An 11,864-nucleotide genomic window follows, 5' to 3' on the forward strand; every position below is an offset into this window, starting at 1 on the left:
TTCGGTTGGGCTTTTGGGGGGGGGAAACCCCCCCCCCCCCCAAAAAAAAAAAAAACAACCTTTTAGCTTTGTGTGCAGAAGTTCGCGTATTGCATTGCAAGGTCTAACAATGGCTTATTTTTGTCACAGCTAGGGGATAAAAATATTAATATACCTTAAAAATAGCAACAGCACTGACCTTAAATTGAACCTCAAATCCAAACCAAATGTACATATTTTTCATATCAGGCATAAGGTGCTGTTCTCTGCACTGGTACGGTTTTGGAAATTGGGGTCTCGGCCTTATGGGCCTCTGTGAACCGTAATTGAATAATCTCCACCTTTGTTCCCTAATTTCTTGAAAATATGTCTGAAAAACTGAAGTTGTCAAGACCTCTCGCAGCACTCCATCGCTGGAGAGTTATGCGGCAGAAGGCTTGTCATTTGAAATTTCTTAACCCTCGTGCGGCCTTAAGAGACGGGGTTCATTTAGACCCCACGGTTTTGTACTCTGTGGTCTGGCAGGGTCTCACTGACTCTGTGTGCGCTTTTATATACTAAGACAGCAGAAGGGTCATAAGATACAGGAGGGGTGGGGACAAAAAGAAAAGTCCTAATTAAGGTGCTTACTTAGGCTGACTGCACCCAGTAATCAAAAGACAACATTTAGCAGGAAAGGACTAAAACAATAATATCATCAAGGGCCATGCCCTCTCTCCCAATCTACACGCCTCCTTTTGATTTTGCAAGGCATCACGACACTTGAGACACTGAAAGTTGGAAGAAAGATTCGATTTCTGACAAAAAAAAAACAAAACAAAAAACTTTAATTTCAGCTGTACAGATTTGACAGAGATTTCACTAGATATTCTACATCAGGATCTGGGAGGGTTTTTGCAACGGAACAGTGAAGATTCAGGTTTTGTTAGAATGTCAAACCACATATGGCTACTTGGAGATATTGCAGCAGCAATACTTATTAGCCGATGGTATTCCTCTATGTGGTCATAACTGGGTTTTTAACAGGACAACAATGCAGTTCACAATGACCGTCAGACATATGATTCGTTCTAAGAATTTATTTTGGGGTGTTTGGGAGTATGTTTTTTTTACAGTTTTTTGATCATCTAATGAACAGCCTGGATCTTCGGCCTTTGTTTTCAATAATTCGCCTGCTCTGTTCTGTTGTTGGTCTTCTTTCTGTGTTGCGAAGCTCATGTTGCAACCTGGTCACAATCGATCAAGCAGCAAGAAAGATGAATAGTTGAATTTTCAACTCCAGTTTTGAGATTTTAAACAGGGCTGTACCGCCCGCTTCAAAACTTTTGATAGCAGTAAAGCAAGCAACATTTCACTTCAAGATTTTATCGTTCACTCTGAGGATACTGGCTGATACTGGCATCCACTTTCCCTTCCACAACTGCTGATTAATGGGTGGCTGTGGAATAAAGGCCACTAATGCCACAGAATAAATATATATATTGTTGTACATTAAGGCCACTTGTGCCTAAGTAATAAAAGTCGGTATTTTTTAATTTGCTAACTTTAAGTACCAAATAGACTGTTTAACCTTCAAAATGTAAATCAGATTTTTTTTAAACAGCTATTGCCAGCAGTACTCATACGCAAATATAAATAACTAAAGATCCAAAGAGCCCACAGGATGAAAACAGCCAGAAACATTCCTTCGCCAGAGTTCTGACCATTCCTATCACTTTCTGTCTAAAGGTCGCCAGAGGCTGTTGATCCAGCTGGCAGGCGTCGTGCCCAGCCCTCTGCTTTTGGAGCTACTTAGCTGCCCTCTGTGTGCCCGCAGCCTTGAGACCCTGGAACTGGAACTAGGAGACCTGGAGGGGGGCAAAGGAGAGGCTGATGGACTACGCGACTTCCAGCAGGTCAGGATTAGGTGCCGATACTGTCGGAAACGTAGTAAACTTGGATAACGTGTTGGTTTGTTTCTAGCATGTACGCTTGTGTATTTCTGATCACCGTTTCATGTATTTTTAAAGCATTGGTAATCACTGAATATTCAGCACACGTTGGCGTCATGAAACGTCTACCTTCCAGGGGGGCGATCTACGGGGAATCAGAAGTCTGTTCCGGCGCCGGGGGGTTGTTGCGTGCAGGAACGGAGCTGTGCAGGCCTGGAGAGACTTCAGGGAAAAGTTGAGGAGAATAGTGGAGAGTAAATACTTCAACCGGGGGATTATGATCGCCATCCTCGTCAATACCCTCAGCATGGGAATAGAGTACCACGAACAGGTGAGATTCACATTGTGTTTCTGCGTGGCATATTGTCTGTAAGTTGCATTTGTTTGTCTGAAACCAGGGTGGACAGGTCACTAAACCGTTCAACTTTATTTGTATGCTCGGAACAGAAATGATGACGGCAAGTTACAAAAAGAAAAGAGGAAAAAAATAAAAGAAAATAATAAAAGAACACATTAGAAAGTTTTTTAATGTTTCTTTTCATATTGGGGAGTACAGATGTGTTTTAGATGAGTCTTAACATCAAAACAAACTTAGTTTAGCACCATTCTTCACTAAACTTTTCCTCTTTCTCATACATAAAAACACCTTGACATGAGTTAGGTGTCAGGTTCCTGGCTTGTGCTCTTTTTTTTTTTATTATTCTTTCTGGCTGACACTTGGATTGTGCGGGTCCTCGGATGTGATTCACGCCGGGTTTTGATTTTTTTTTTTTTTTTTTTTTCCCCTCTTTGCTGTCCTCGCCTCAGTCTCCTTCAGTTTTCTCTCACGGCAAAACGTGTGCACTTTTGTCTTTGTGATGTAAACATGGGGAAAGACTGGGAGAGCCGTTGCCTTTTTAGGGCAATACTACATCCATGTAAACACAGTGAAGTGTTATTTATGAGCTCCTTCTCACTGTAGCGCCCCTCTACCTCCATTTGTGACACCTAGCCAATTTTTTTTTTCAGCCTCACATTGTAAATCTGTGTCCATAGAGGCTCTATGAATGTAGGAGACCTTGAACTGATGGCGTGTCGAGTTAGTGTGTTTTGGTTGTGTATATCAGACTGACTCAAACTTAGAGGTAGACTTGTTTTTTTTTTTGTTTTTTATTATTTCACTGTAAGTCAATACTGTGTAAGCATTTTTCAAAGCTAATAATCTTGCCATTTTCAATCTAAGAAGTTCCCTTTAGTGAGAAATTATCAGATAAAAAAAAAAAAAAAATTCACAGTGGAGTTTATTTTGTTTTGTTTTCCACAGGTAGGGCGCATTAAATTGCATCCTAATTTTAGCATCAGTAGCCCCTAATGGCTCGCCACAGTAAGAGTATTTTATTCTTACACAAATTGTTTTAATTTATTCTTCTGTTAACATTTTTTGCATTTTTTGCATGGAGCATTTTTTGCTCCATGCTGCCAGAAGTTGTAGACTTCATGGATTTGGTAACCAAATGTTGTTCGCCAGCCGAACACACACCTTTTATTAGTAGATTTTATCAAACTACATAAACAACTAAAGAGCTACTTCCTCTCTTACTTCAAAATAAAACTCAAACATTGATAGAGGGTGGTGAGATTTATCTATGACTCATATTAACCTTGTTTTACCAGACAAATTAAATCTTTCCAGAGGCAGACGTAACTTTAAAATGTCAAACATTGCTTGTGTGCTCAAATGTAGTGTCTTCAATTTACACCACTTCTAGTAAGTGTCATATTGATACCAAATATGACATTTTATTGTCAATAAGTCTGATTTGTTGAGGGATACAGTCTATTGTGATGGTATTGATGATGTAATTATATTGCGATTAAATCCAAAGGAAAACTTAAAAAAAAAGAACCAGAAAAAATATTAGATAACTGACTTGATATAAATTTGCACACAACAAATTGTTGTTCCTGTCTTAGACTGATGTGCCTCTTTGTGTTTGTCCCATAAGCCAAAATACATGATCAACATCACAACTCTTTGCTTTGCAACAAAAGCCGGATGTGTGGGTGTGAATCCCTCATCTTGTTCTGATTTTCATCTTTATATCCAAAAAGCAAGGTCAAATTCAGAGCTGTTTAAGATGATTATTGATATTCAAAATCTAACCTCTTGTGCACTGGTAACAGTGTTGTGTTTAGACGCACCATTGTGTATGAAAGTGCTTGTCTAATAAGGACAGTTTAGAATCATTACCTGAGGGAACATAGTACTAAATGAAATGATGCTGGTGTTAATATAATAGCACAATCTCTAAATCCTGCTTTTCTGATCCTTAAACTACTCCAGTATTGCTTTTTGTGCAGTGTTGTCTTTTTTTTTTTTTACCAGGCCAGGAGGTGGAAATTAGTTTTCCCCAAATAGTTCTGGATCATAAAAAAAAAAAAATATCAGCTAAACAACTCAAGCATTGATGTGTCATTATCTTCAGCTCACATGTTTGTGCCTTTTCAGCTGTTTTGCATTGATTTGACCTACTTTGTGAGCCATAGTTTTGTCACTGAATGGACTGTAAAGTGCCATTTGAAGATGAATATACATAAGTCCACTCAAACTGCTATTTGGAGTGGGGGGGGGTTGCATTTTACTACCAAGAAAACCAGCAGTCCTCATAGATTTGGTTGGTACTGTCATTTATGTGTAATTTAACACACAAGTAAAAAAAAAAAACGAAGAAAAAAATGAAAGAAAAAGTATTTCTTTGGCGTTAAGCTGAGGCTGTGTTGCTGTTGCTGAGGTCCTACAGTTCACAGCAATAATAATAATATTACCGCCACATTTTATTTGTCTGGACTTTTAATAAAACTGAGACACTTTTCAAGGATAAAGCAATTATATAACATGAGCATGAATAAAAGCATTACCACTAACGACAAGTGAAGCACAGACACAGATTCAAACGTTACTGTATGTGGAAGCTCTGATATTAAAATCTGTCTGATCCGTTCAAAGAAACGGCCAACATGTTAACGACTTTCTGGCCAGGCCACCCAGAGTCCTGACCAGATACATTTATGTGCCTTTTGCAGCAAGACGGAGTGACTGCAGGGGCGACTAAGGACACATTAGCGAGAAACTTCAGAGCCAACCGGAGAGCTTACAGGCGGTTTAAAGCTTCAACCTTGAGTGTTCGTTTTCTTTTTGGAACTAGTGCTCGACCTGTATCCATTTAATATGGCCTATCACTGTTTTTGAGTGGCAGAATCTGCAGGGGAATCAAAAATTGCCTGATGCAAAATTGAGGGGAGATGTCCTCCTCTGTCCTGACCCTAAAATTATGGTTATGCTACTGTGTCACGTTCCCGTTTCGGAAACCAGTTCGATTTTGTGTTGCCGTTCGCCATCAGTGACGTTGTGCTCTGCAGCACACAATTCGCAACGCTGCTCGTTTCCACGCAGCTTATGAAGAATCCAAATGTTTATCCAGTTAATCATATTGCGTATATATTTTCAGGGTGATGGAGGAACAGAATTACCCATGGGACTAAAAGGGTAATTCTGATTTGTCATAATAGGATTTTTTGTAAATTAATCCCTTCCGCTTTAGTCTTAAACATTTTCCATCTCCTTTTCTGTCTCCACTGGTCTGGACTCGGCATCGCCAAGCGCAAGGAGCAGAGTTTGTTGATCCCCACAAGAAAAGAAATGCAATATCTTTTAATGAGTCTCCCTTGCGTGACATGAGATGATTTATTTTTTTATTTTATTTTTTTTTTGGATCTCAGGCTTCAGGGCTTCACCCACTTTGGGGCAGAAAGCAGAGTTTAAGAATTTATGATTAAGAAAGATTCAGTCATATGGGGATCATAATTATTCATTACATGTAAATTTTTGGGACTGCATAAAGCTCGTTGCCAAGAGCCCATGATACTGTCCAGCTGGAAAACTGGAGGCAAAATATAACAAGCAAAAGAGAACAAAATGATGCAACTGAAATTTCTGCAGAAGTGGGTTCTTAAAAATATATTTGTACAGTTTGAGCTGTTCTCACTGCTTGCAATGTTGAATGTGCTTACATTTTTTATATGTATAAATGAACCTTCCTGTACTGAATATATATCCAAATATAAAACAAAAAGGACAATGTGCTGTAAACATTTAATACATTTAGAAAATGTCCAAGTCCAACATTTTAGCTTTGCAGCTGTTTGTCACCCCTCTATTGTGTCATACATGTTATTTAATAACTAATTTCTTTGTTATCACTTGTAGTTTTTACTTAAGAAACAACCAAATTTTTCTGTAATAAGTTTTTTGCTATACATCTTGTGTGTTAGGGCATACTCCTTTCCATTTTTTCAGCTACGTAGGTTAATATCTCAATGTTTTTGTGTGTGTGTGTGTGTGTGTGCTTTTTCTTAAAGCAAAAGTGTAAACAAATTTGTTACCACTAATTACGAGAACCTATTCCCAAACCTTTACCTCAAGCCACGCATGGTTCCATAATGCATTTAGCTGAGTCAAAAATTGCTGAATTTTCCATAAAAGAATTGAATGCATGCTTTATGGGGGGCAGAAGGAGGCTCAGTCAAATCTTTTTCTGGATCATTGACCATACTGTGAGGTGAGCGCAGTAAATCAGCAGTGACGCATCGGTGCGGTTGGAACTCTTCGACTGATGTGGCCTGACCGCAGCTCTGAACTTGATTGATAATTTCTCTGTTCAGGTCACAAGGAGCCAAAAGAGTTTTAGAGTTTAGCGATAAAAGAGATTTTTTTTGTTTTGTTTGTTTGTTGTTTTTTTTTTTGCTTGTTTTTTGTCTGTTTCATTCTTTTTCCTACTCTGCTTTTTACTTTTAATCTCTCCTCTCTCCTTCTCTCCCCCTCCAGCCCAAAGAATTGACTGATGTGTTGGAGATTAGCAACATTGTTTTCACCAGCATGTTTGTGCTGGAGATGGGCTTCATGCTGCTGGCTTTTGGGTTGTTTGGATACATCAGAAACCCTTACAACATCTTTGACAGCATCATCGTCATCATAAGGTAATGTTGCTCCGTAATAACTTCCTAATCTTGATTTTACAGATTTTTAAATGTATTCACTTGTTCATTTCAGAGACGAGCTGTTTTTATTTATTTTTTTTTTTTTATTATTTTGTTTTGTTTTGTTTATGTTTCTCAGTGTGTGGGAGATAATAGGTCAAGCGGACGGAGGGTTGTCGGTCCTGCGGACGTTTCGCCTGTTGCGAGTCCTGAAGCTCGTACGCTTTCTGCCTGCCCTGAGGAGGCAGCTGGTGGTGCTGATGAAGACCATGGACAACGTGGCCACCTTCTGCATGCTGCTGATGCTCTTCATCTTCACCTTCAGGTGCAGAAATGGGGAAATCTGCTGTCCCTCCTGCTTGTTTGTCCCTCCTGCTTGTTTGTCCATGCATTGATGCCGTTGCTTTCATCCTGTAAACACACCGAGACACGGTCAAGTTTGCTAACATGATTTCATACAGAAAGTATGAAGTACAGATTTATATGACGGTTTATTCAAGAACAAATTGAGACACACACATTTTATTATTTAAACAGAATCACTTATGGGTACCTATGATATTTTATTTCACACCTTATCCAGAAGGATAACATAATCCTATATCATTTCACACAGTTACAGCAGACAGTTGCACATTGCACTTTTCAGATAACTGGTTCTCAAATTTATTATAACAAATACCAATCGACTATAGAGCAGCTTATTCAGACAGACTTAATGAAACCATTGGACAACTTGACTTTTTTTTTTCTTCAATTTACTGTGGCATGTCACGGAAAAGACTTCAAGATCCAAGATGATTCGCACGCACACACACACGCACACACACACACACACACACACACACACACACACCTACACACACACACACACACACACATACAGTGTCTAAACGTCCTTTGAGGAACATATTGAAAGATTGTTGGAATGCGTGCTGTTATTTCCAGACAGCACGGTCCCTGAACACCTCAATTAGGAAATTCCACTGGTTTTGAATGAGTACATTGTTAAGTTTGGTTCAATATCATTCCCAGATCCAAGTTTTGAACATATGTGGTAAATAAAACAGAGTTTAAGGAGCCACCATCATCCTTGTGAACTATTATAATACACAACTAATATGCTTGCAAACAGTAATGCCTGAGATTGTCATTGTAAAACTGAAGGTAGCCCAAGTATGATCAAGTCGAGAAGAATAACAAAATTGCTAAAAAGCTATGAAATCTCAACCGTCTACAGCCGAATCAGCTCACAGAGTATGCACAGCATGTCCGAGTTTGACAGGTATAACATTATTTATGTTAGTCTCAGAAGATTTTTGAAAAATCCATATTTTACGTTTGTGATGGTAAGACAAAAAATACAATTTTTGTCTGGAATCCACCCATAACAACCAGTCAGTGAGCGGGATAGCTGGTTTAGAGAGTTAGTGACCCCCAACATGCCATCTTTTGCTCCAGTTCTCTAACCAAGAGAGGCTTAAAGGGTTTTTTTAAGAATCCAACTCATTCTGTTTGGAGAAGAGGAACATGGATCCTTATCCAGGCTAGTGACATGTGGCTAAGAGGAAGAGGTTTTCTGTGTCACATCATTACCATGAGGAAACTGAAAGTCATAGATTACAAATCGGAAGTTTCTAAAAACTCTGGTCAAGTGTTTTAAGCAAATTTATTTTAAAAGGAACTTAAGGGTGTTAACAATTGTTCCACCTTGTATTTTGACATTTTTAGTGTGAGATCACTGAAAAAAAGATTAATTTATTTCGATTGGATTCCTCTGTTTTAGCGGTGCCATCAACATTGTCTGCTCCTTTGCATTCAGAGGGTCTTTAATGCATTTCTTGTGTTTCCGCAGTATACTCGGCATGCATCTCTTCGGATGTAAATTTAGTCAAAGAATGGAGAACGGAGACACCATTCCTGATCGCAAAAACTTTGACTCGCTTCTCTGGGCCATTGTCACTGTATTCCAGGTGAGTTTTTCTATTTCCCTTGTGTTTACTCCTCTGTTTTAGGCAATTTTTTATTTTTTATTTTTTTTCTGAATTTCATTCTTAACATAACATTGAGGATAATGACACCAGCTTCAGCCAGGATCTTCACAAGATAGATCCTTGTGAAGATCCATCTTGACGAGGATAGATCTTCCTTGTCAAGATAGTTTTACCTATCTTGACAATTTTTGTTCTCCCTTTGTGTAAAAGGACATCTGAACTTTCTTTACCAATTTGTAATCTAAGTGTTTGTAGCTTCTTGGTTTGTATGATTTAATGAAAAGTTATTTTTCCTCATTTTACTGGTAAATAAAAATAATTTTGGATCTGATCTAATCAAGAAACCTTTAGTCTGATTTATTGTCAGTGAGGGGAAAAATGTCTTTTTTTTTATAGAGTATTTACATGTCTATCTTTAGTTATGCATTACCCAATTAGCTAGTTATCTTGATCGCTCTTTAAAATAATTCTCAAACATTGCAGTGAGTTTTTCCTAATCTCAAAGAAATGGAAATAGCTAAATAAAGCAGCAGAGTGTTTGCACAGTAAACACACAAGAAACACAGTAGGAACATCGTGTGTCCACCCTTTGTTTTACTTAGGCATCCCACATGTCAATACAACTCCAAAGGGTCTTTATATGCATGTGAAATTGCCCCAAGCCTGCTTTGAAATGCAAAAACTGTATCTAATTGCACGCGGCATCTATCCCTCAACATGATTTCTATTTTTTGCTCCACCTCCCCGCGGAGACATTGTTCAATTGCTCCAGATCCATTTTTCTGTTTCTGCACGGGATGCGTCAGCAGAAGGGTGGAAGGCACATTGCAGTGGACTCTCTTTGGTGCTGAAGAGGCATTTTATCCACCGCCAGCTGTCATTTGAGAAAGTTCCACTCGCTTCGTACTTTGTACACTTTTACTATAGTTATTAAGGTGTGCGAGCAGAAAAAAAAAAACGAAAACCCACACAGATCTGTGCAGAGATGCGTATCGTAGTTCACAGAAGCTGCACAGAGGGACTCTGCCTTTTAGCCCAGAGTGGTAAACGAGTAGGCAGAGCCAGCCTACATGAACGCCGTGTGCAGATTTGGACTCTTCCGTCAGTCATGTTTATCCAACTGCAGGCACAGAAAGGCAGACGTTTACATCCGGCTGCTTCCACTTGTCGCGACTTGCAGTCCAATAGGTTCCTTAAATTAGATTATTGTTCCGATGTAAGTAGCTCGTTACTGGGCTTTATAAAGCATATAATCGATTCATGTGCTGTTTAACATATTGGCTCGTGCTGCTTTTATTCCTCAACTCACTACTCCTTGCCTTTTAATTACACGTCCTTCTTCTGTCCTCTTTTATTTCTGCTGTCATCCATCTCTTCTCCTCCACTTCCCCTCCGTCTTCATCCCTAAATCTCTGTCTGTGTTTTTTTTGTTTTTGTTTTTTTTTAATCCACACTCCAGATCCTTACCCAGGAGGACTGGAACGTGGTGCTGTACAACGGCATGGCTTCTACCTCTCCATGGGCGGCTCTCTACTTCGTTGCTCTCATGACGTTTGGCAATTATGTGCTCTTCAATTTATTGGTCGCCATCTTGGTCGAAGGCTTCCAGGCTGAGGTGAGAATGACTCTGTTGTTTTTTTCTGACTGTCCTGGCTTTTTCTACAATATAGTGCAAAATCAAAAATCCGAGTCAGCAACTCGTACATGGGTTCATTTTCTATGTACATAATTGTGTCTTATAGGGTGATGCCAACCGATCAGAGTCAGACGATGAAAAGAAATCCGACAATTTTGACGAGGACGACAAAGTTGAACAACTCAGAGACACGGGTAGATAAAATAAAAATCCAAAACATTCTAATCATCAGGCGCTTTATTTTCCTGAAGCTGATTGATTTGAAATAAGTATTCGACTAATAATCTAGTAATCTTTATCCATAGAGCTTAAGATGTACTCTCTGATGATGACCTCCAATGGTCACATTGACCCTCGTGGCACTATGGCTCCTCCCATAATAATGCACACAGCTGCCACTCCCATGCCAACGCCGAAGAGCTCCCTGGGGCCCGAGTCCATCTTAGAGGAGGAGCTCATGTACAGAGAAGGGATAACTCAGCATGGAGAAGCTGGACTGGGTGTTTCTGAGACGGGGAGCGGCCGCGCGGAGTCTCGGCGTGGAAGCTCGGCGTCCATGGACCCAGCAACCTATGACCAGCATTCCTTAGTAAGTAATTTCAACGCTTTCACTGATGTTATGGGAATATAAAATCATTTTAATGGAACATAAAGGTTCACAACAAAAAAGAAAAGTTAACATTTTAATTGGGCATTTAGCCAACATGCAAGATCTCTCGAGATGTTCCACCGTTCACTGCTTTCATAGTGGCGGTGAGATGTTTTCCAGCCCTAAATATCCCTGATGGGTAACTAAAATGGAGACCTGGCGACTGCACAGGGCATCAACCATGAAAGGGCGGAGACGAACCATATCAGCCATGTCGGCAAATTGGTCCCCACAGCATATAAGAGACACCGAATTCCCATCATTTAAGTTCCCTCCGTTGTTTCTGCACATGTTAGTTTTTTACTTTAACAAAAGAAGACATGTGCTATTCTTGGATAACTTTTCATCCGGATTCACTGTAGTTTATTGAAAATATGTTTGAGAGTTTTGATCAATTTTGCAGAAAAAGTCTGAACCTGTAGTGTTTTTTTTTTGTTTTGTTTTTTTTTTACTGATAAATATTGAACTGCAGGGTCTCAGCAAAATTTCCAGTCCGGTGTGTCAACACAAGACTCGACTCGCTCACAGACTTCCATCTAATGCAGTCTAAAAAACTACAAGGAACAATGGCTCTTTCTGCTTTTTTTTTTTTTTTTTTTTTTTTTTTTTTCCTTTTGAAAATTGGTTTTTTTTTTTTTTTTTTTTTGTTTTTCTTCCAA

The 11,864-nt window shown here is 39.2% G+C and overlaps 1 protein-coding gene across 4 annotated transcripts in view; it reads left to right on the forward strand.

The window, feature by feature from the left end:
* cacna1ha (calcium channel, voltage-dependent, T type, alpha 1H subunit a) overlaps positions 1-11,864 on the forward strand; it is a 154,409-nt gene that overhangs the window by 99,211 nt on the left and 43,334 nt on the right. For all 4 annotated transcript variants that reach the window (XM_015039761.1, XM_015039758.1, XM_015039759.1 and 1 more), the window contains exons 11-18: positions 1,708-1,874; positions 2,047-2,241; positions 6,775-6,926; positions 7,066-7,251; positions 8,782-8,899; positions 10,380-10,535; positions 10,663-10,750; positions 10,862-11,145. In XM_015039761.1, the coding sequence (XP_014895247.1) occupies positions 1,708-1,874; positions 2,047-2,241; positions 6,775-6,926; positions 7,066-7,251; positions 8,782-8,899; positions 10,380-10,535; positions 10,663-10,750; positions 10,862-11,145 (1,346 nt within the window). The remainder of the gene's footprint in view (positions 1-1,707; positions 1,875-2,046; positions 2,242-6,774; positions 6,927-7,065; positions 7,252-8,781; positions 8,900-10,379; positions 10,536-10,662; positions 10,751-10,861; positions 11,146-11,864) is intronic.

This window comes from Poecilia latipinna, unplaced genomic scaffold (genome assembly GCF_001443285.1).
Source record: "Poecilia latipinna isolate Pla-1442-1.1 unplaced genomic scaffold, P_latipinna-1.0 Scaffold482, whole genome shotgun sequence".
Lineage (NCBI taxonomy): Eukaryota > Metazoa > Chordata > Actinopteri > Cyprinodontiformes > Poeciliidae > Poecilia > Poecilia latipinna.